This window comes from Acartia tonsa, chromosome 13 (genome assembly GCF_053477335.1).
Source record: "Acartia tonsa isolate MP-2025a chromosome 13, ASM5347733v1, whole genome shotgun sequence".
Lineage (NCBI taxonomy): Eukaryota > Metazoa > Arthropoda > Copepoda > Calanoida > Acartiidae > Acartia > Acartia tonsa.
This window is the reverse complement of record NC_137272.1, coordinates 19011734-19036907: the sequence shown is the minus strand read 5'-3', so window position 1 is coordinate 19036907 and position 25174 is coordinate 19011734. Positions and strand designations below refer to the sequence as shown.

The 25174-nt window shown below is 32.1% G+C and overlaps 3 protein-coding genes across 3 annotated transcripts in view; 2 read left to right on the top strand and 1 right to left on the bottom strand.

Annotated features, from left to right (window-relative positions):
• The window catches only part of LOC145335374 (dystrophin-like), a 31579-nt gene extending 26290 nt beyond the window's left edge, over window positions 1–5289 (top strand). Inside the window, exons 42-49 of the mRNA XM_080181116.1 lie at window positions 19–72; window positions 352–398; window positions 839–904; window positions 1293–1404; window positions 2318–2442; window positions 3088–3172; window positions 3568–3629; window positions 4563–5289. Coding sequence (XP_080037242.1) covers window positions 19–72; window positions 352–398; window positions 839–904; window positions 1293–1404; window positions 2318–2442; window positions 3088–3172; window positions 3568–3629; window positions 4563–4624 — 613 coding nt within the window. The 3' untranslated portion in view covers window positions 4625–5289. The remainder of the gene's footprint in view (window positions 1–18; window positions 73–351; window positions 399–838; window positions 905–1292; window positions 1405–2317; window positions 2443–3087; window positions 3173–3567; window positions 3630–4562) is intronic.
• Window positions 5290–10073: 4784 nt separating this feature from the next.
• On the top strand, window positions 10074–18463 carry LOC145304328 (uncharacterized). The gene is made up of 13 exons (XM_080146194.1): window positions 10074–10229; window positions 11677–11732; window positions 12850–12926; window positions 13125–13195; window positions 13630–13721; window positions 14179–14306; window positions 14631–14725; window positions 15036–15174; window positions 15885–15990; window positions 16297–16414; window positions 16939–17048; window positions 17542–17676; window positions 18041–18463. Exons 1-13 carry the CDS (start codon window positions 10202–10204, stop codon window positions 18116–18118), a joined length of 1233 nt encoding a protein of 410 aa, XP_080002320.1. The 5' UTR covers window positions 10074–10201; the 3' UTR covers window positions 18119–18463.
• LOC145304329 (uncharacterized) lies at window positions 18463–21949 on the bottom strand. Its single transcript, XM_080146195.1, has 5 exons — window positions 21909–21949; window positions 20306–20405; window positions 19842–19950; window positions 19018–19192; window positions 18463–18660 (listed from the first exon to the last, which is right to left on the bottom strand). The coding sequence occupies exons 1-5, from the start codon at window positions 21929–21931 to the stop codon at window positions 18540–18542; spliced, it is 528 nt and encodes a 175-aa protein (XP_080002321.1). The 5' UTR covers window positions 21932–21949; the 3' UTR covers window positions 18463–18539.
• Window positions 21950–25174: the final 3225 nt, after the last annotated feature.

The following is a 25174-nucleotide window of genomic DNA, read 5'->3' as shown; positions in this document are numbered from 1 at the left end:
TAAAATATTAATTTGAAGGGCTATAGAAAGGCCGGTCCATGAAGGAAGACCAGGCCCTCCAGTACCTCCAAGGTACAGTTCACAGGGCTTATAGTAATATTTAATATTCTAGGCTTTTGGTATAAAGGCTCGTTTTACATTAAAAAGTAAATCTTAGGTTCTCAATAATGATATATACTAATAAATGGCGAAGATACTCTATAAATAGAGGTCGTAGTTCAGTTAGAAATGTACAAAAAACAAATATTTTGTCTTAATATTTTTTCTTTTAAACATTAAAAAGTACTTTTAGTTTGCTGCTCCATAAAATTAGGTTTAATATGTCTTTTTTTTCAAATTCACTTATTTCAGGAACAGCCTAAAGAAGCCACCTTTGTTACCTATAAACCTAGATGAAGGTAAATTTAAGGATATACCAACATTTTTTTTCAATTCCAAAAAAGTTTTTAAACTTTATGCCTATCTTTGTAAACAATAATTCATCCTCCATCCCGCTTATTTGTTTTTGTTCAAAAAAAAAAGAAAAGAAAAATATTTTTTTAAGGAATTTTTTTCGGGGGTGTGGTAATCTCAACCCCCCCCCAAAAAAAAAAAAATTGCTTAAATTAAGCACAGGGCCAGTAGGTATATTCCCTGAAGAGAAGAACATAATGGGTTCAGCGGTTACCGAGATTTAAGCTTCACAGATAGACACACAGACAACCAGATATACATAGAGACAAAGATACTGTTACTTTATTATAAAGGGATTACATCAACTTTTTTCTAAAGTAAATTCTTACATTGAACTAAAAATATATTCATAGCACGTTTTTGAGAAGAAAAAAAATATTTTCAGGGAAGCCTCTAAATGGTTCAGATATGAAAGATGATGTTGAAAAATTAAATACAAATCTTCAATCAAGTAAGTAAAACAACACAGCTTTATATGAAAGCTTTGGATTTATTGATGAAATGAAAAAAAAACTCATTTAAGAAGGGTTATTTATTTCACTGTTCCCCAAAGTTTTAAAATATGCGTTAGCTTCTCAACTTTGTAAACTTACTGAATATTGATTGGTTAGTTCATTATGTTAAGTATCCAAACGTTTAACCTCTAATTGTAATCTACAGAAGGTGTAATTTTGTAAGTCAGCATGAATGATGTACATCAATTTATCGGCCATTGTCGTATCCCTTTATATTCCTTATGCACTTTAGTACCAAATGTGTACACACTCTAGCCAATAATATGGTCGGATTGTTTTTTCATTATGTTCCTTTTGGAAAATTTATTGATTATGTTTTTTTAGATTCTCTGCCCCGACGCGAGAGGACTGACCGGTTAGCTGGTCCGACGCGGGGTGTGTCTGTGGACTCCAGTAACAGGACAAGTGTACCTACCACTTCTACGTTAGGACCAGGGTATGTATTTAATGTCAACCGTGTGACATCTTTTTGGCAAAATATGAAATATCCAGGGAGTAAGGGAGGGGACAATGGATCGAATATTCAATCTTTATGAGTCTCAGACTTTGGGTACTGGCTTAAAGGAAATGTGCAAAAATTTAGCAGTTTCTGACTGAGTTTGGGTACTTGCGCAAGAAATGCCGCTACTCACTGAATATACATAGTTTTGCAGACAGAGAGTAGTTTAAATATAAATACACGGCCCCCCTCCCATACTCTATTTCACTCCCTTCTCCCCCACCTCCTTTTTTAAAGTAGACGAGAAAGGGAAATGGAGAACCAGCTAGCAGTTACCCTACACGCCTGCCTGCCCCTTTTTTCCGTGTTCATATCACTTGCCCCCAAATCTCTTTTCTCTTTCCCTCTTTCCAGGGAGATTTTTCTAGTAATTAATTACAGAATGGTTATGTCAGTCTGTAATACTGGCCATCTAATTTTCAAATGATTGCTTTTTTTCTTGGAACTTTTTTCTTAGTTTATGGTTTTCTAGATTTAATTAACAATCACTTTACAATTTCCACCAAATTTTCTGGATTATTCTGGATTTCATGGCCTTTCTTCAAAAACTCTTAAATTGAATTAATTGCCCATTGTCCCCTCCCTTACTCCATGTGAAATATCTGAGGTGGGTTAGAGAGGGGAGGGGTGGGGGAAGGTTAATGGGACTTCCCCTCCCCTTATCTCATTTTTGGAAAATAGATAATAATTGTATTAACCCCCCTACCGCAAAAATCTTAGTTTTTGGTGTCGGGCAAAGCAAATTTTCCGCGCCTTTTTATAAGCCCCCCCCCCCCCCCCCTCCCAAATAAAAAAACGGTTGGACGTCCTTTCTAGAGGATTAATCAATTATTTATTTATTTATGTTTAGGTTAACTTTGTCTACTGCGCGGCTGTCGGCGGCCGGCAGTTCCAGCACGCGGACCAGCAATACCAGCATCAATTCTAATTCTTCGGAGAAGAGCAATCCTTTCAGAGATGCCATTCTTAAACTAAGTAAGATTTTCAGGGATCTAAAGGGATAAGACATTGGTCGATAAATTGATATTCATCCCTAATGATGATACACAAAATAAAATATTCCTTAGATTAACATTAGTAGTTGAAACGCTTGGAAACTCAACCTAAACAATCAAAATTCAAAAAAAGTTGTTAAGAATAAATAAGAAATCGTACTAATACAACTATAGGGACAGTTCTAATATACAGTTCATTATTGGTTTGACTACATCTACGCATTTTTACGTTTTTGTCAATTCTATCTTATAATTTATTTATTTGATTTGATTTGTGTCTAAAAAAAAAGCAAATAAGGTCATTGTCAGTTTTAAAATCCACAATTTTTAAATATTTTGTTTGGCTTCAGTTGAATAATATGATTAGAGGTGGTCTTATATGAAGTTTATTCTTCTTTTTTCAAAAAGAAACGTTTTGGTCAGCTTACACCAACAACGTAATTAATTTGAAATAAAATCACGACACCTATACATGATTTTCAGCTGTGGTTGGGGGTAAACACAATGTAGAATTGACGACATTAACAATTATCCCCCCCAATTATTATTTTAGATTTATTTTGCTTGTTGGTTATACCTTATTCCTGTGTTTTGATAAAAATAATGTTGTATTTTCAAACTTTAGGTAAACAATCTTCCACAGAGGGTATATTTTTTACGGACCAATTCGACAATCACCCCTGGGAAAATCCTGTCAATAAGAAACGAGAGTAAGTGTTTCATATTTTCTTTTCTCGTATTCATTCGAATCCGGTGGATAGGAACCGGTTCCATCCATACGAAAAAACTATGTCTAGCATCGTATTATATCCAGCTTTCTACGAATATAAAAATGTACAATCATAAGATTAAAACCAGTTTTTTTTATCCCGTGCCTTCGGCACCTTGGGGCTAAAAAAGTGGTTTTAATCTTATAATTGTACATTCTATATCCGCGGTAAGCCGTTTATAATACGATGAAAGAATAGTTATTTCAATTATTAAAAGTCAATGGTACCATCCTCCCTTCCTGGATGTCAAGAATTTAAAAAAATATAATTTTTTGTTAATATCATCCAAAATTGTTATATGTTAAGAATCCTAAATATACTCTGTTATATTTTAGTAGCACGGAAGATGAAAGTTTTTTCTCTATGGATCCTGCAACCACCCTACAGACTATGGCAGGTAAATAACATGTTTTGAAGGTTGCGTGATTAAATTGCAACACGACTTATTTTTCTAGAAAGATCCTGCAACAACCCTACAGACTATGGCAGGTAAATAACATGTTTAAAGGTTGCGTGATTAAATTGCAACATGACTTATTTTTCTCGATGGATCCTGCAACAACACTACAGACTATGGCAGGTAAATAACATGTTTTGAAGGTTGTGTGATTAAATTGCAACACGACTTATTTTTCTCGATGGATCCTGCAACAACCCTACAGACTATGGCAGGTAAATAACATGTTTTGAAGGTTGCGTGATTAAATTGCAACACAACTTATTTTTCACGATGGATCCTGCAACCACCCTACAGACTAGCGCAGGTAAATAACATATTTTGAAGGTTGCGTGATTAAATTGCAACACAACTTATTTTTCACGATGGATCCTCCAACCACCCTACAGACTATGGCAGGTAAAAAACATGGTTATAAGGTTGCGTGATTGGGTTATATTGCAACCATTCTACAGTGTACATTCTATGACAGGTAAATAACATGTTGTAAAGGTCGCATCATTGGATGATTAAATTACAATATATATTATTTTCGCATTTTTCGACTATTATATAGACACTGGCAGCTAAAACATGTTTTAAGGTTGTGTGATTTTTTTTACAAATTACATTAAATCTTTATTTTTCTAAAGATCTTTTGACTACTCTATAGTCCATCTCTCTTTATTAGTGCTTGATTGTCTATGCTTTTACTAAAAGTGTAAAAATGATAAATTAAAGGTTTTAAATTTAACAGTTACTAAAACTGCTTGGTATATATACCAACCAACTATTTTTAACCAGTTGTAAAAAAAATCATACACAAACAGACAATCTCAAATTCTTAACATGTTTTTCTTAAAATTTTAATAATAACTTTTGTTTCATTTTCAGGAAACGTTGGAAAAGAGTTGAATCAATTGATAAGCTTAATGAGTAAAGAAGAGACCACTTAGAACCAAATCCATACCGACAATCCCATTGTAGAATAGCACGGCGCTCCTTAAAAGATCAAGACTTATTCTATTAGGACCAATAAGCATAAAAAATAAACCACAATTATTTCAGAAATTAAAACATGTAGTAAAGTTTTTATAATTAATGAAATTGTGTCTTGATCCAGTTAAAGACCGCTGCGCTAAATGATCTTTATATAATTAAATATTCTTTACCTTTTCCACCCTTTTCATATATATTATTATTGTTATTATACAAACATAACATGATTACATTACAATACCTGTAGAATTAATTACCATTTAGACGTATTTTACTTGAAGCAAAGCAACTCTGTAGCTATATTTGTCCATTTCGTTCTATAGTTAGATTTTATAAAACAATAAAACTTGACATAATATTATAATTTTTCATTTTACTATCCGCAGAAAACTGTCTATAATACGATGCGTAAAATAAATATTCCAGTATGGCTTCGATACTGTTTACTAACCGCTGGATTTGAACCAAATCTGAGCCAAATATTTTCTCCGAAAAACTGTCTATAATACGATGCAATAAATAATCATTACTAAATCTTTTCCACTAGTGAAAATCGAGAAAGCCCAATCTGTCCCGATTTTGTATCACTTTTGAAAAGTGCGATTCCTGTGACGTCATATAAAAAGGGAAGGGGGGGGGGGAAGAAAATCTCTTCCCTTTTCTCCCATCTCTTTTGAAGAGATTTTTTCCCCCCTTCCCTTTTTCTTTCCCGAAACGTATATGACGTAACTGGTATCGCACTTTTCAAAGTGATACAAAATCGGGACAGATTGGGCTTTCTCGTGAAAATCTATTGATTATAAACAACATTGTCCAATGAAGTATTCTTTTGGAACAATTAAACTTGGCTACGCTAACTATTATGTTGTTATTGAGTACATCCTTGTTATTAATACTACTTGTGATTTTAGAATAGTAAAATTCTAAGGAGGAATTTGGCACCTGAACAAACATATTTTACCTCCAAAACCAATTCTTTCTTACTTTCATTTGATATTATTTTCCCTAATAAGATACATAAACGTATGCTTTTCTTCTCACATGTGTTGGGGGCAAAATATATTTTCTTTAGTTGCAATATACCTACCACTTAATGAATAAAACACCTCCAAAAAAGAGTAAATGAAGTGGTTTAAATTCTTTTCTAAAACTGAGAAGAAAAACTTTAGTTTTATGCTATATATTTTGCAAATTTCTTTTATGGACCCTTAATTTTCTTGTTTTTCCAGAGCTGAAATCCAATCAATTGTTTTTTGTTTAATTTATTAAAATTATAACCTTGTGATAAATATGTATAATCTAATGACGGAATTTTTAATTTTCAATTTCTTTAACTACTTAAAAGTACCCTGTTTAAGCTTAAATCGCCATTTGGGAGGGGATATTCTGAAAGGCATGTGACGGCCATTAACTAAAAAAGTGTATTTTTAATTCATATTTTCGGTTAGGTTAGGGTAAGTAATTTGCAAAGAGCCGCACAGGGATAGAAACCCAATATAGATAGGGTTCTACAAAGTTAAAGCCCCCCCCCCCCTCTCCACATGAGCTAGAAATATGTTCCTTTCTTCTTCAATAATTAAAATTGATGATGGAGATTTGTTTTGTGTAGAAGAAATAGGTTGCGGTAAAATCATAGAATTTTTTGTTTTGTTAAATCTTTGTCTGCACTGTGCTTTGTTGCTTTCAGAATATCTCTTCCTGGATGCAGGAAGGGAGGGGACAATAGGCTTTTTATTACACTAGTTTCCATAGTTTTATTATAACGTTTTCTTATTCGTTGGCTGAACTACTTTGTCGACTTTTTGATTGGTTTGTTCATTAAGTTAAGTGTTCAGCCACTAATTGTAATCAACAGAAGGGGTTATTTGTGTATTATCATTGGGAATGTACATCGGCCATTGTCTTATTCATTAAGATCCCTGACCTGCATGTTTTCTTTCATTTACTCGGTCTTTCTTTACAAATATATTTATTTTTATTAAATCATAATACAGGGTTTTAACAACAGTTTCAAGTACAATTTATGACCAATAATCAAAAATAAAAATCCATATTAAAATAAAACAGTGTGTGCAGATTAAATTTTAAAATACAATTTTCAATAATGAATTTAATAGTAGAGATTTTTTCATTCAAAGAATCTTTAATATTACATACTTACTTAAAATTAAAAACTTATAAAAAATTTTTCTTTGTTTTGAATTTGATTTTTTAAATTTAAAAAGATAATAAATTTCATTGTGCACTGATGAAAGTGTCCCTTAAAAAAGTTACTTTTGGTCGAAGTATCCCGATTGACGTCATATTTCCTTCTAATATGAATAGTTTGGCCCAACGTTGTAACATTTGTCCCCTTTTTTAGGAGACACTTTTTCTAGCTCTCAATGTACACCCTGTATTTTATGAATCAGCTCGGTGACGCGTTATAATAATTATATTAAAGACAGCCTGCCAATATAACATGTATAAAAATATAATAAAACCAGAGATGGGTTTTAGAGTCCAGAATACCGCGTTTTTTCGACATTTTTTCGACCTGTCGTCTTCCGTCAATCAATCATTATTATGAAAATGCCTCGTAGGATATTAACAGAGTATACAACTTAGAAATTAAAAATTTTAAAATTATTATTTTAGCCATTTGTATAATGTCCAATAAAGCTCTATAAAGATGCATTAATTGATATACAGCAAAAATAGATTTAGATTATTTTTTTTCCTTCTATAAAAGCCGTACATACAAAAGCGAAATAATTTAAAAAAATTGTTGTATACTCTGTTTAAATCCTACGAGGCATTTTCATAATAATGATTGATTGACGGAAGACAGCAGATCTAAAAAATGTCGAAAAAAACGCGGCATTCTTGACTCAAAAACCCATCTCTGTAGTTTTTAAGAAAAATTAACAATGCATTAATTGATAATCATAAATGATTTTTAAAAATCTAAAATAAATTATTTTGTACCTTTGAACATAAACCATTTTAATACCTTTGCTGATGGGTTTATAGCCTTTTAAAAGAATCGAATTTTAATTAAAATTTGTAATTTTAAAATATTTTTTTTTCTTCAAAAATTGAAAGAGATATGCTATCTGTAGACAAAAAAAAACACAATTTTTCACCAGTCAAAATAAGAGTTTCTCAAATTTTAATGACAAAATAATGCATACTTTATATTGTGTAAAAAATATCTTTATTTATTTAGTGAAAAAGTCAAACTCAAATGTCATATCTCTTCCAATTTAAAATGCAAATAAAGACAAAAATATTAAAATAAATGAACTTACTAAAAGCCAATCCCTGCACTACAAGCCTATCCCAGCACCTTTATAGTTTAATTTTGTATAAAAGTAATCCAAAGATAATCATATTAAACGCTGTGCTCTTGATAACAGAAAGTAGTAGGTAAGCATCTATATTCATTAAGAAATCATTTTTTTCATCTTTCTAATTTCTAATATTTGCTAAAATTATATTTTGTCAATATTTTGGTCTATATACCACTTAATAAGCTAAATAAATAGTCTTAGAAAGCAAATATAGGCAACCTTTAACTTTCTACAGTCATGAGTGCAGTGTGATCCCTTAAAAAAAACTTGCTCAGAAAAAAAATCTTGTCAACATATCAAAATTAAATTTGTACATAAAAAATGAATAAAATCTCATTTTGATCATAAAAATTGAATAAATTCTATCGACAAATAATTTTTAATAATTGATTTTTTTTAAATGGCAAAGCTACTTATTAAGTTGTATTCATCTGTTTACATGAAAATGTAATGCTTATATGTCCGAGTAAAACACCTTTTAAACTGAAATACCATCCTTATAGGTTTAATAATCATCAGATTTTGCTTGCATTATATTCAGGGAGGGAAGGGGCTATTGAACGGTAAATTATCAAGTAACCAAATGTTGAATAAACAGGTTCTTAAACCAAGTTGGACTTTGGGACCTTTATTGAATCTTGATGTCAAAACTATTTATAATGTATAATATAAAGAACCAATAACTTGGTTATTTCATCATTTGCAAGAGATGATATACACTATAAGTATACAGTGTTATGATAAGTTATTTTAACGTCGCTAGTATTATGCGGTGTTTAGTTCAATACTTAACCATAGCACTATCCGAAGCTAGTTAAACTTTGAAGATAAAATGAACTTTTAAACTTTTAAATGTATTCTATAAACTCTAAGTGAGTACGCAGAAAACCTGTATGTTTTGTGAATAACACCAAATTCTATTGATATGGTAGGTGTTTTAAAATTAGAGTGTTTTCTTTATGATAGATAGCTCTAATAGTAAATTTATTTAAGTTAGAATCGCCCTATTGATCTGAAACATTGCGTGAAAATACCTACAAAATGAGGTTTAATGATGCGAAATTCTCTGTTAATTTGACCTGAGAAATTATCCTATTAACCCACATACTTTTTTTTTTCAAAATTATGTACATATATTATGTAATCAAGGGTCATTTTAAAAGTATGCTGTTTCATTAAACAAACTCTAAAAGTGTACACTTTTCTTTATCATTCTGATTTGGTTAGAGGGGATGATAGATACCCAGTAGTCTGAGAATTTACGTAATCTTTTACAAAACAGTAGACGCGCAAATAACCACTAAAATGTTGCTTTTATTTGTATATGGGTATATTTTTTGTAAATAAAACAATTTGTAAAAGTGGAAAAAACTCAAATGTACTGGATATATCATATACAAAATCTGACCCTGAAATAACTTGAGATAGGTTGGAGGTATGGCAATTTTAAAAAGAAATAGTACGTCACACCCTCGCTCCATAATACAATCAAGATATTTCAGTGGCGCAGTTATCATATACACAAATAGGGTATGTCAGTCTGTTCATTATATCTTTTGTGTGCAATATATATCTATTCGATCCAGTCTCCTCAAAGCCTAAATCTGCACGCCTGAATCCAGCCTTGGCTGCCGAGCCTTGGTCCAATTCTTTGGTATGTATTTTGTTTAAAGCTCACACTTATCTTAAAAACACTACAAAAAGTCGTATATTACTTTAAATTCGTGTTTTCTATTATCTTTTGAAGAAAAAGATATATAAGTGAGCTTGAAAACATTTTTAAATGACCTATTTTACACAATAAAAGCTTTAAGAAGCGCGGCTCTTTTATCCAGGGATCTAAAGGGATAAGACAATGGCATTACATTGAATTAATTTAAATCTCCAACGATGATAGACAAAATTAACCCTTTTGTACGAGTGGTTGAAGCGTAAGGACACTCTACCTAATCCAAACGTTTCAACCATAAATTCTAATCTATAAGAGTGGTAATTTTGTGAATACACATTGAGGTTGTTCATCAATTTATCGGCCATTGTCTAATCCCTTTAGATGCCTGTTATTAAATATCCATTTCTTTGTGTACACTTCCACTGCCCACTGCCTATGTTAGCTTAGTTCCAATTTGTAGTTATTACGCAATACACAAATATAAAATTTACATTTTCAAATTTTATTTAAAAGTTAAATATTGTTAAAAAATGAAACACGAAACAAATTCTTACATAGGTGAATATTTGTAACTTTGTTAATCTGATTGTTATTCTACAAAATTTTATTCTGTTATGTTTTGTTAAATTTAATTAATCAATTTTAATTCCTATAAATCATTAGATTTGCTTATAGGTTTGGTTTACAATAACCCTTATAATAAAGTAACTGTCTGTCTGTCAGGGTAGCTTCTCATAGGCCCTGGGAAGGTTTATAATTCTTTTGGGGAAGGTACCACCACCCTCCCATGAGAAATCGTCCCTAGAAAAAATCTCTCCCCCCAAATTTTTAAAAACTATATTTTCTATTAAATCTGAAATTAGAAATTGGGTTATGGAATTTGTCTGTTTGTTAGTCTCTACCGAAGGATCTCGCTAACCGCTGAATCGATCGGGTTCTCCTTAACAGGGTAGCTTCTCATAAGTCCCATGAAAGTTTATAACTATTTGGGGTACCAACACCCTCCCAAAATAAATCACAAATTTTAATGTTCTCGTAGAGACTTGAACGCAACTTAAACGTTGGACAAATTAAATATTTTCGTAGAAACTTAAACGCAACATAGACATTGGAAAAATTAGATAAAATGGGTTTAAGTTCCTCCTCTTTAAGTGCCTCCTACAGGCCTCTAGGGGAGTAACCGCAAGTATGTGTGTATGTGGATACACAAATATTTGCATGCTATAATTTAATCAATATGGGTAACCTACTAATTAAGTATTTACAATTAAACAAAACATAATATTATAGATAGGATCTAGTCAGGGAGTAAGGGAGGGGACAATGGGCAATTAATTCAATATAAGAGTTATCAAAGAAAGGGCATGAAATCCAGTTTAATCCAATAAATTTGTAGGAAATTATAAAGGGATTGTTAATTGAATAATAGATTTCCATAGCGTTATGTAAAGTGAAATCACAACTTGTTTTTGATGAAATATATTGAGGTTTTTTGGTGTGATTTTTATATTAAAAGATTATTGGACCCGGCCAGCTCCTAGCAAGAATATGACTGCCCCTTTTTATTCTGTTTATTTCCCTTGCCCCTTGCCCCTTTCCCCCACCTCCCTTCTCCCTTCTCCCCGTCTGCTACATTCCAAACTAACACAACGAGTGTTTATTTCCCTTCCCCCCACTTCCCTTATCCCGTCTCCCCGTCTGCAATATTCAAAACATACATAACGAGTAGCGGCATTCTATGCGCAAGTCCCCAAACTCAGTCAGAAACTGCTAAATTCTTGCACATTCCCTTTAAGCCAGTCCCCAAAGTCTGAGACTCCTAAAAATTGAATATTCGATCCATTGTCCCCTCCCTTACTCCCTGGGATCTAGTACATCAATCAAAATTTTAAACAGATTCTGAATATCAGTTCTAATTAAGTTATTATCGAATCAAATAATTTGATGTATTTTAATAACTTGACGATTTAAATTACAAATTGAATTGCAAGTATGAATATTATAGTTGAGGGAGAGGTGGCGCCTGGGTATGAATCTGTTAGGGATCTTTTCATATCAAAGGTAAAAATTTAGAAGGAGCTTAAGACAAGTTTCATTTCATTTTTTGGTCCATTACTTATTGCTATTTGATTATTTTAGACATTATCCTATTATATAAAGTAGTAAGCGTTTTTTGTCTGTCTCGAAGAATCTCGCTAACCGATATTGAACCGATATTGTTCTCCTTTACAGTGAAGCCTCTTATAGCTCCTGGGAAGGTTTTAAACTAATTTTGGGGAGGGTGTCTTCACCCCCAATTCCCTCAAAAATTATCTTTTCCCTCTTTTGAAACTTAAATTTAAAACGGGATGATGTCCCCCTCCAACCTTAAATGCCCCTAGAGGATTCTAAGGGCGTAGCCGCTAGTTGATTATAATTGATTACATTTTATGTACGGTTTAATTATCATGTACTCTTGAGTTTTAAATATTTATTCCTAGCACAATGTAAAAATAATAAATATACAAATAAATATAGATGTATAATCACACAACTACACCCCCTCTATAGTATCCTTGTTGGAGACCTTTTTCGTCTGCTAGCAAATTGCTTTCTCCTCTTTTGTAGCAACTTCGCTATGTTGATATTCCCGACATTATGGGTTGAATTTCAAAGACCCAATTAAAATGTCCATACAAAGCATCCACATTTAATAAATTTTTGGATAGATAAGGAATAATTACTCAATATTTTCAAAGTTTGTTTGTTTGTTTGATTATCTTATCCCGTTTATGGATGTTTTCATCCTAGTTTATGTCATTTGTCATTTGAAATCTGCATAAAATTTTAAGGATTTTTTTATGAAATTCGTTTTTTGTGTAATTCTTTATTTAAAAGCGCAAATACAATTTAAGTTAATTAATTTTGACATCTGTGATTGGTGTGTCATACATCATTCAACCAATTAGAGCTCAGATAGTCTCCAATCCACCTATCCTATTGGTCAAAATTAATTAACTTAAATTGTATTTGCGCTTTTAAATAAAGAATTATACAAAAAACTAATTTTATAAAATATCCTTAAAATTTTATGCAGATTTCATATATATTATATACATTAAAATTCTTTCCAACTTATATAGCTTAACCATTAAATTAAAATTAAAAACATACATAGATTTTTTACTTGCATTTCTAGTTTGATATTGGATGTGAAGAAAATTCGCAGCTGTGTGTCTATGTCAAAGGAGAAAAAGTGATTGATCTTTGGGGAAGGTAAATTTAATTTTAAGTCATATGACAATGATCCTGCAATTAAAGAGTCAATTGTCTAATAATTATTACTTAACTCATTTTAATTACAAGTACATAACATCTATAGGTAGAAACCTGTAATTATTGTTTTCTTTATTCAACTTGTTGCTGGTTTTATTAATGCATTACTCCTCAGCAAAATTGTTCTTGTTAATTCAGAGTTGATAAACAGAACAAATTTGATGGAGATTCTCTGGTTAATGTTTTCAGCTCTACTAAGAGTGTTACAGGTTTGCATTCCTTACCAGTACACCTTGGGAATACTAACTTTATATTTTTTTTTATCTTTAAGATAGTTAATTATATCTTAGAAACAGACTTATGCATAGTAGCTTGTGATTTGACCCTTTATCATTCCTCCCAATGCTTCATAATGGTGTGCTTGTTTATGTCTTCTAGTATAGCACAATTTGGTTTAAAATTCAAATCTTACCAACAATGACTCTACTATAGATGCTACTCTAGTAGGATTAGAAAATAATAAGAATGATAGAGAATGGTTAGATTACAATGGCATCATACTTAAAATACAACACAAAAGTTGCTTGTAAATTAACTTAATTTTTATAATTAGAATTCATTAAGCAGACAGCAGACAGAAGAAAACAAATTAATTATAGAGTTGTTTGGTTACTAAAAGAATCAAATTCAACTTTTTGATTAGCAATCTGTATGGCAATGGCGTATGAGAGGGGATGGTTAAACTACCAAGACAAGATATGCAAACATTGGCCAGAGTTTGCTCAGAAAGGAAAGGTAAAAATAAAAACAATTATTTGATTTTACCAATTTATATATTTCAAATTAAGCTCACTAGATAGCATTAAGTCAGTTTGTTTTAAGCGTAAATTAATTGGGTTTGAAGACTTAAAGGAACCCTGCAAGAAATACACCGATCTAACTGATGACAGACTGCAACAAGTAGACCCAATACCACAATTTAAAAAACCTTTGGCTTCAATAACAAATTAGTTATAGGCATTTCAAACTGACATTTTAGGTATAAGAAAACTTTAAAAGTTTTCTATTGCTCATTATAGGAAATTTCAATATTGAATTACGTTAAGTTATTATACACCTAAAACTTAATTTCAAATGTCAATTTGGGGTATTGGATCTACTTGTGGCAGTCTTTGAGCAGTTATATCGGTGTATTTCTTGCAGGGTTCCTTTAATGAAAAACTATATACTTTGAGATCATCTATCTGTCTAGGAAGAAATAAGAATAGTAGACCTAATGAAACATGAATCAGGAATGGCTCAGCTTGAGTATCCACTGGAAATGGAAGACAGTCTTACCCACAACATCAAGAATAATGTTATGGGAGATAAATTAGCTGGGTAAAATTGTATAACTCTTGTTTAAAAGCACCAGGTCTGTAGTGCTAAACCTTTAGAGTGAAGCTTCTTATATAGTCTAGGGAGGTTTATAACTATTTAATTGGAGGGTACTTCTACCCTATTAAAATAAATCACTTGTAGAAATTAGACAAAATATATTTTTTTATTATTTAACATTTAATGTAGAGGTATTTAAGAAAGACCTATTAATTTTTACGTTTTATTCAATACAGAAGGAATCCCACAGGGTTAAAAGTCTATAATTTCACACAGTGTTAGATCAACTCCCCCTTAAATGGTAAAATTAATAAAAAAATATTTGAGAATGGCCCCTGCCTGGCCTGAGGGTCGTAAGAGAGAGTACCATGCCATAACAAGAGGGTGGCTGGCTAATGAAATCTTTAGAAGAGTCCATCCAGGTAACAAAAGATACAAGTATTGGCACAATTTTTGTCTTAGGTTCATTTTTTTATTAATGTCTTTTTTTGCAAAAAAAAACAAAAGACTTTTTTCTTCAATAATTTACAGAAGTACCATATTTGTGTCTAAATAATAATACTAGTCTTGTAACTCTTCTACCTAACATGTTAAGATCATATTAGCCAAAGTTAGTTAGGATTCTGTAAAAATAGCCTCCATGATGAAACAAACAACCCAAAAGAGACTATATATATACATAATAATAAATGAATCTCAAATAAGTGGAAATGATAATAATTTTAATTCTAGATAACCTAACAATTGGAGAATTTCTAGAGAAAGAGGTTTCCTCCAAGCTGGGCGTTGATGTTTATATTGGGTGTGAGAAGGAGAACTTTTATACCTTCAAGCATGCTCCTACTGGATACAACATGGTTCATAGTTTCAGGTAAAAACCAGGGATCCTCAGGTATTTGACAATGGACAAAAAATTTATGTACATCTCAAATGTTAATTAACCAAATACATATTTTTAGTTAAAAGTTGGACACTGCTAGTTTATTCAACTAGCCAAGATTGAATTAAAGTAGACAATAAATAATGAACATATTTGAAATAATTTGGGTTCCAATGTAACATATATTTTAATGCCATCTGCCTCCCTGAGTAAAGGCCCTTTGTCTAAAAACTGTTAAGCCTAAAAGTTGATGGTGCTTCTATAAGAACTTCCGGGTATAGTCCCTTTCATAACATCGCACTTTGTGGTGCGATTCTTCGTATTTTTCACAGTAGCTTTTCTCCTATTTCTAGCCCCTGCGGGGGGCTCTAACCCTGTGGGGCAATCACCTAACCCAATATAATCTAACCTAAAATAACCTCTTAAAAGCCATTTTAAAAATACGATAGGGCGATGTTATGAAAGGGAATATTCCTGAACTGCCGACTTTGACACTAAAATGAATTAATCATGTATCTCTATGTAAAGATACCAGATATATTATTGGATGTTTATGATAAGATTTAAATCATGCACCATCTCAACTTTCTGCAGGGAGGTTTTGGTTAGAGGTCCTTGCATACAGGCACAACTCATTATCATGTATAAGAATGACTTCAAGACAAAGGTCATGAATATAATCTAACAGTAACATTTTTTAGGACTTCGCTAGGACTGAGTAGTGGAGTAACCTATGGGTTCTTTGAGATTGTTGCTATGATTTGGAATTTTATGAAGATAATGAAAAATACCAAACCAAATCTAAAGGTTAGATTTACTTATTAGTACAAATAATATTTATCTATGAAATGTGCATATATTAATCCCTCCTTTACACCAAGGGAGGGGGGGGGGGGTTAACTGGAGCAGATACCATCAAAAAAAAAAAAAATATTTGGGAACACCGTTGTCTGAACTATGTCATATAACCCCTCCCTTCATAAAACCTATCAAACACATAAAAATTTGGTTTTTACAAATAAGACACTTTTTATACTAAAATGTAGTTGCAAATTTTGTTGCTTGTCATGTTGCTGTGCAACTTAACCTGATTGTTTTATTTTTGATATTTAGGACAATGATATAATAATGTTGAACAGACCTGAGTACCGCCGAGGCCAATATCCCAGTGTGAATGGTAATTGTTCTGCTCGAGGTCTGGCTAAACTAGCGGCTTACATGGCTAACAAAGGTAATTGCAGAAATTTTTGATTCATAAAAACCCAGCTTATACCAACAACGAAATTAATTCGGAAAAAGATAAAAAAAAACGGTATTTGATTTTCAGCTGTTGTTGGGGGGAAGCACATAGTAAAATTGACGACCTTTTTATTTGTCCCCTAAATATTATTTTAGATTTATTTTGATTGTAGGTTATACCATATTTCTGATAAAAACCTGCACTGTTTGAATAGAAGACAAATTCATCTTTGCTGGAATTCATTACAAAGAAGTAAAAATATTTCCGTATTGCTTTGAAATCAATTAATATCCGGTGGATTAGAACTGGTTCTTAGCCATACTGAAAAAATCATATTATATCCAGTTTTCTACAAATATAGAAATGTACAATCATAAGATTAAAACCATTTTTTCAGCTGGTGCCTTCATCAACACGGAGCTAAAAAACTGGTTTTAATCTTATAACTGTACATTTTTATCCGTGGAAAGCTGCTTATAATATGATGCGATAAATAAATATATTTCTATTTGCAGGAACTGGACCAGATGGAAAAGTTCTTATGAATACCAACACTTGGGAAGCTATGCATGGGGATTCTACACAACAAGTTCTATTTCTTGGTCTTATGAGCAATTTTACACAGGCAAGCTTTTCTGTTGAATATAGAACTCCTCTTTTTAAAATTATAAAGTTAGCAATTAACTTTGTCTCAATAAAAGACTATTTAGTAAACAGTTTGCAAAATTCACCAAATTTTCCTAATGCAATTTTTTAATGAATTGTGTGTCACAATTGTTCTTTTAATTTCAAACATCTACTCTCAATGTGATTTACTTGTTTGTTACAAATTTGCAATGTCAAGAAAACTCTTTTGCTGTCAGTTGTTCAATAGATCTATAGTATATACAGATAACTACCTGCCCCACTTTTCCAAGGACCCAAAACTTAGCAGCCAGTTGATTTCTTTAGGTGCTAGAAAGCTCATAAGCTGTCATTGGAATAAGGTTGTAAGGAACTTTAGTAATTAATTAAAATCACCAAACTTTTGGTATAAGGATTTGGGAAACCCAAGTAATTATTGATTAAACTTTATTGTTGTTATCTTGTTATCCATACTCATATAACCTCTTTTTCAGGGAGGATTAGGAAACTACGAGAATAGAGAAGAAAGGGATGGCTACTTTGGATGGATGGGGTATGGAGGATCTGTCTTCCAATGGCACCCACAACTCTGTATTGGGTTCGCTTATACCTGCACCCTTCTGTTTCCAGTAAGCTTTCAGTTAATTAGTTTATAATCAGTAGTTTAGCCTGGGTTAGGTAAGGTTATATTAGTATTTCCTGTTTAAAAATTGTTGTATTATCTAGAGAACAAATCGAAAAATTAACAATTTCTTCCTTCTACTCTGATAAAAAGCACACTATGACAAAACTTTGTCCAATTGGCCTTATCTTAGTTCCAATTTGTTCACTTCACACCATGCCACTTAATTTCTTGTACTGAATCATTTGAAGTTGTATGATTGATCTCTTATATGTTGAATACAAAGCATATGCTTTCAGAAAAATCTTTAAATTTGTTCTGGGCAATTATTATTGTATTTTCTCAAAGAATTCATGCTTTTTTAATTTTAGATGAGTATTCAAAACTTAAAGGCAGCAGAAATACAAAGAGAAGTAGTGAAATGTGCCCGAAACCTTTCTGGATCATAATAGCTATAGTTATAGCAACATATTATAGACAGATTTCCATGGATATGAAAATTTAAAAATCAAAAGATTAACCAGTTTTGTTAGCCCTAAGAGGACAAAGGCCCAGGCTAACAAAACTATTGTTATTATCATGATTTCTATTTTAATATTCATGGAAAATCGTCTGCAATTTTAAGCTATACATGAGTTTTCAGTATGGCTGAGAACCACTTTTAATTCACCAGATTTTAATCGGTTCCAAAGCAATACTGGAAAACTTTTCCTGTGCAATTTTGAGGATTAGATACTAATCAATATATGTAAGTGTTAATTGTTAATTTTTGATAATAAAGTATGTATAATAATTATGATGCAAATAATTTATTCATTAAATAGATGTTTAAAAATATACATAAAATTCGATCTTCTTTTCAATATAGAATTAACCCACATGAGCTTGGCATCCGGCTTCTATTAAACTATAAAGACAATTATATTTAGCAGATACAAGCAACATGTATTTTAAATCAATCATCTCTTCTTGGGAGTAATTTTCTGCACACCTAAATTAAAATTTAAATAAAAGATAGAAACGCAATTTTCATTATTTTTAAATAGAATTGTATAGAATTTTCGGATCTTGGAAAGAATACGAAGTAGTGGGTTTTGTCAGTAGGTTTTTCCCCATTTTCTAGCCTATGGATGCAGGGGGCTCTAACCCTGCATGAACAATTTCCTAACCCTGCAGGGCAATCATTAACATTTACCTAACCTAAAATAACTTATCAATAGCTACTTTGAAATTATGACGAAAACTGCTACTTTGTTTTCTTTCCATTATCCGAATTTTCTTGTTGGAATAAATATGACTTAATTTGATAATTATTTTTCTATAGAAATGGAAAAACTGGAAAACTAACTTGTTGTTAGCAAAGCCATCCAACCATTGTTGTGTACACTGGACAATTGATTCCTCTGTAATATCAGCTGATACTTCTGGTGGGATTGATCTAAAGTCGTCTTTGACTACAGCCTCATGGAGTGTTGCACTTGATACTTCGTACCAGCCAAAGCTTTCAACTGCACACATATCCTCTAAAACAATCAAAATAGACATATTTTTCAGTGTGCATGCAAATTATGGAAAAAAATAAAAAAGGAATGTAACAGAAATAGTTGAGTCAGATTCACTTGAATTTAAGCACTAAAAAGATATTATTCTTGATGCTAACGTAGCTGAATGTATGTCTGTAAGTAATTGTATGTCCACAAAAATCTCATACAAGTTTTTCTAATCATAATGCATGATAATGGAGAGTATTATTTAAAGTATTAAGCGTTTTTTGTCTGTCCTGAAGGATCTCGATAACCGCTGAACCGATATTGTTCTCCTTTACAGTGATGCTTCTTATAGGTCCTGCCTGGTTTAAAAATATTTTTTAAAACTCTTTTGAAACTTAAATTTAAAATGGGATGAGGTCGACTTTTCCCTCCTACCTTAAGTGCACCTAGAGGCTTCTAGGGGCGTAGCCGCTAGTAAAGATAAATAGTAATGGAGAGTATATATAAAGATAGATAATTAACACAAAAACTAATCAAAACCAAGTAAACATAAATGATATGACATAAACCTACTTAAAATGATAATCAATAGAATATTCGTGAAGGAGTAGGGATATTTAACTTAAAATGTCTTTCAATGTTGAATTAAACTTCATTTAGCAAGAATCATTTGGATTTTTACCTTTAAATTTAGCTTTGATATCATCAATGGTAGGACATTCTGTTTCTTTTTCTTTTATAGCAGGCGCTGCTGTACATTTGTCTACTGCATCTGCTAGCTTCAATCCAAGCTGAAAAAATTGGATTTTTATACCTAATCTTGAATAATTTTCATAGTTTGTGGAAATCAGAGAGAGAGAGAGAGGGGGGGACAATGGGCTATTTATTACTGTTAATTAGTCCCCAAAGTTTTAAAACAAAGTTTTCTTATTCGTTAGCTTAACATTTTAGCGTACCTTTGTCGAATTTTGATTGGTTGGTAATTAAGTTAAGTGTCCAATCATTTCAACCAATAATTGTAATCTGCGAAAGGTGTAATTTTGTGTCTCATCGTTAGGGATGTAAATCTCTTTATCGGCCATTTTCTTATCCCCTTAGATCCTTGGCAGAAATAGTAAAACCAAAGAGTTAAAAAAAGTATGTTACCTTTGTTCCCTGTAAACATTTCATAACAACAGGAGTTTGTTCAATCATATGCACATCTTGTATTAGAACCAGGCTAACAAGTATAACTTTCTGAACCAGTCTACATTAATATAGTATTTGTTTATCATATGCAAGATCAGCTCCAAATGGATTTCCTATTCGAGCCCTAGTTTCCTAAAGTGTACAGCAGATAACCCAATTATTGCAGACCCTATTTTCAGCTACTCCAGAAATTTGTGAGAACAAAGCGATTTATACATTATACATTCAAAATTTTAATGCTTAAAATTTTAATATTTTTTTTGGAAGTTTGAAGCTTTTTTAGCTAGTAGCAAATTTCGAGATAGGACGCGGACGCTAGGTACACTTTCGGAAACTAAATTGGAGTTCATCATATGCAAGACTTGCAATAGAATATTGTACAAGGGTAATTATTAAATAAGACTTTTAAATTAGTCTAGTTTACATTTCCATTACTATTACCTAGCAGCTTTGTCCCTAGAGGCCTCTAGGGCCCCATGAGGCAGGGGGGGGGGGGGGATTAAGGGATAAGCCTAACCCCCAACTTTAAATTGAAGTGGTAACACACTGAGCTACGGTGGTGAGAGTTCAAGTTCAATTCTCCATGTGTTGACTCGAATTTCTCATTCGCAATAATAATCACGCAACTTCCCCTGGTTGTGTTAAAAGGGAATTATTGAGTAAGTTTGGATACCCAATAGTCACGTACATAATATTAGTACTACCCTTATCCCAAGCTCCTCTGCGGAGAGCCTCATTCATTACGGTGACTTAATTTAGGACACCTGCCATACTTGGCGAGGGTGAGGTAATAAAGAGTAGCTCTCATGTAACAGCGGGTCAAGTCGTAATGTGCTTGAACGTGAAGCTTGATAGCCCTAGTGGCTAGACAAAAGTGTCTGAGCCTACTCCATGACTACTTAGGCCCAAACCCTAAGAAACTATAGCTAATCAATCAATCAATCAATCAATTGAAGTTTTAAAAAGAAAAACTTTCGGCACTTTCGTAAGAAGGGAAGCCTATTAAGTCAAACAGTGGCGTTCTCTAACAAAATATTTTTAGTATTTTTTTTCTAGGGATGAATTCTCTTGCAACCTCCCCTCAAATAAACCTCCAGATGCACTTGAGGAGGGGAGTTGAATCCGAAAATTTTAAATTTAGATTTAAAAAAAAGTATAAAAAATTGTCGTTTGGGAGGGAGGGAGGGCGCCCCCCCCCACTCTAGTTTTTATCATAGTTTTATAAAAATAAATTTTAGGGGGGGGGAGTAATTTTTTCCTTATTTCCCAAAATAGTTATAAACCTTCCCGGGACCTATGAGAAGCTACCCTGTTTAGGAAAAACCGATCGGTTCAGCGGTTGGCGAAATCCTTCGGTACAAACATACAAACACACATACAGAAAAACAGACATCCTGTTACTTTAGTATAAGGAAGAATATTTATAGACACCTTGCCACGAATTTAATAAAAAAATTTTAGTTTAATGTTTTTTTGTTGGCCAAGGGCAATATATTAAAAACGTACAAGGTTTAGCAAGCCAGCAAAGCTTTATAGAACACAATGTGAGTGTTAGAAATACCTAAAATTACAACGTCTAACCATGTTGAAAGTCAGAACCAAACTAACCAAATCAAATTGTTATTTGCAAATTTTCAACTTTTTTTGCGAGTCATAATAAAAGCAAATCATTGCAAAAACAACACAAGGACAATTTTGTTGTTCAGCAGCGGAACTTTAAGGTATTTAGGTTCATTTAGTCGACATAATTAATAGTCCATAATGTCTGCAGAGTGTACTAATGTCATTTTTTAAATAATAATATCTAAAGGTAAAAGACTAATAAATTGATATACATCCTCAATAGTTGGTGATACACTCAACTTAATAAACCTAGCAATCAAAATTCAATAAAAGTTTTAAAAGCCATCGAATAAAAAATTTCTTATAAAACTTTGGAGAATAGTTTTATTATTAAAACATGATTATTTAAAGCATGTCCGCAACGATAAAACCATATGCTTAATTTTATCAAACCCAAACCTACAAACCTATTAAAACAAAGCCCTTAGAGACTATGTGAAAGCAATTAGCAATTGAAAAAGAATCATTTAAGAATATAAAGTAAATAGCTTTGATATAGAATAGCTACGATTTTAAAAAAAGGGACGTGATGATTAGTGTAGCTGCTCGTAAACTTATCTATCTAATGTTAATCAATGAGGAAGTACAAAAACTTAAAACTTTTCTATATTTAGGACTTATAGAAATATATCTTTATAGTAAGGAAATTGAAACTGTCCTATCAATTTCAAACCTTGTACCCTGGTGAGATTCAAGGTTAGGTTAGGTTATACTGGGTTCAAGTTTTCCATAAAAGCAAAGATAAACAAACAATTCATTGATTTTTGACAGTATCGTAAGTAATGTGTATGCACTTTTTTTCTGTAACTTACTTTGTCCGTCTGTCTAGTGTGCTAGTGTGAAAATGAACCTAGTAATAGTGTCTAACTTTTTATCTTTGTGACGTAACAAAAATCGAAGGATGAGAGGGGAGGTGGGAAAGGAAACCCCTAAAAAGAGATGGATTTTTGTTACGTCACAAAGATAAAAAGTTAGACACTATTACTAGGTTCGTGAAAATCTAATTATAATAGAGATTGATAACTTAGCCTAGCTCTATAGCTATATGCTATATGTATCCTTCTGTTTTACTCGTTATTTTTGTATTTTAATTACGTATTAGCTTCACTACTTATGGATGTTATCGTGCTTGTTTAATTTGCAAAGGTATGGGTAAATTTGGGAACCTAGTAAAAGTGTCTAACTCTGATTGTGACGTAACAAAAATTAGCCAATGAGAGGCCACTATAAATTTTACCATTGGTCAATTACAGTGTATACTGGCCTCTCATTGGCTAATTTTTTTTACGTCATAATCAGAGTCAGACACTTTTACTAGGTTCAAATTTGACCTTTGGAGTTATGCTCTATTTACCATTAAACATTTTGGGGTTTTTGGTCATTTCTCTTCAACCGAAAGTGTTCAATTAAAAAGCTTATGGAGAAAAAACAGGGAACTTTAGGTTAGGTTAAATAAAGAAAAGCCCATTAATGCTATTGCCCAGTAGGATGAGAGTCAGTAATAGAAACAAATTCTAAAATGACAATCAGGGGGAATTATGGTATACTCGTTGGTTCCAGGAATTGGATCATTTTTTTGTGGACGTCATTTCCTGTTTAATTTAACATATGGATTAATCAAAAATAATATTTATGTATTGAATGAATAGATTTTATAAAAAATAATAATGAAATGCTATATTTAGTAAATTAAAAATTAAAAAAAAAACATATTAAATCTAGTAAGAGCGAGAGCATTTTTTTTACGTTAATTGAACGTTTTAGGACCTTGGGGTTTTATCCATTTAACTTAACGTTTTGTATTTTTACCCAGGATAGACAGACAACCAACCCTTTAATTGCATGATCTTAGAAGATAATTAAAGTCACTCCACAGACTATGACGTCATACGATAGAATAGCTAATGAGAGGCCAGTATACACAGTAATCGACCAATGGTAAAATTTATGCTTGCCTCTCATTGGTTATTCTATCGTAATAATCTGTGGATGGACTTTAATCATCCTTATGATCTCAGTTTGAAATTTCTAAGCTGTCTTTATGTTAAAAAATCATGTCCTTTACTATTCCTATTCTAACAAATTATGCAATTGACTGATACACCAGTAATTAGTACAATTTGCAATTTGTTGCTTTACTTCAAAGTGTCGAGCGGGCACATTAACCCCCCCCCCCCTTTATTTTGAAATCAAATAAATAAAAATAAATAAATAAAAAAAATTGGGGGGGAGAGTAGTTTATTTTTTTCTTGCCAAACCTCGGCGTGGGACCTATACACAAAAAAATCCCCTCCCCATATTTTAAGTATCCCAAATAAGGGAGGGGGGGTTTTATACTCACTAGTCACTTTGAGGGAAACTGCCGCAATTTTCTTTGCCATTACACATTTTTTTCCAGTGCTATGTATTTTTGGCGGTTCACACTTGGTCAGGACATTCTCCAGTTAGAGAGCAGATGCACTTTTATCAAGAGGGATATTAATCACGGATCTAAAGGGATATGATGTACACCTCTAATGATGATATACAAAATAACCCCTTCTGTCGATTTAAATTTGTGGTTGAAACGTTTGAACACTCAACTTAATTAACTAACCAAGAACAATTCACTTAGTTCTCCAAAGTTGCTTAGCTCACGCATAAGAAAACGTTAATATTGGACTTTGGGAACCAGTGTAATAAACAGCCCATTGTCCACTCCCTCCCTGGGATACTAATAATATATCATTATACCTAAAAGTTGTTTGATGTCATTTTTAAATAACATGACAATAACGTTTAAATATAATTTTAGAATAAAATTCCCTAAAACAACTCAAAACGCTATGAGTATGGAAGATATATTTCACTGAAATTAATAATAAAAATTGAAAATTTCCAAACAAGGACAACCATTAAAATGATTTCCTAAGCGCAGCAATAAAAGTAGTTTTTATAGATCTAAATGAAAAATAACATGGTGCTTTCCTTCAAAGTGCCTAGCGAGAACAGAATCCCCTCTTCGTGTGCCCAACCTCTGCAAGGACCCCTAAACTTTTATAATCTACAGAAGGGATATTTTATCATCCATTGTCTTATCGCTTAATATCCGTGATTAATATACATATGACCTCAATGGTACTTCAAGCAAAAGGTCGTGCAATAAAAACGTATGTTATTAGATCAAAAACATACAAAAAAAAACAAGTATGGCAGCATTCTTCG

Coding starts and splice junctions, on each gene's coding strand:
- LOC145304328 (XM_080146194.1), top strand. CDS start 10,202: ATGAAACACGAAACAAATTCTTACATAG. Junction 14,307..14,630: donor ATGGGAGATAAATTAGCTGG/GTAAAATTGTAT, acceptor AAAATATTTGAG/AATGGCCCCTGCCTGGCCTG. Junction 17,677..18,040: donor CCTGCACCCTTCTGTTTCCA/GTAAGCTTTCAG, acceptor TTTTAATTTTAG/ATGAGTATTCAAAACTTAAA.
- LOC145304329 (XM_080146195.1), bottom strand. CDS start 21,931: ATGGTTAGACGTTGTAATTTTAG. Junction 19,951..20,305: donor AATGTTTACAGGGAACAAAG/GTAACATACTTT, acceptor CAATTTTTTCAG/CTTGGATTGAAGCTAGCAGA. Junction 18,661..19,017: donor GATGGCTTTGCTAACAACAA/GTTAGTTTTCCA, acceptor ATTTTAATTTAG/GTGTGCAGAAAATTACTCCC.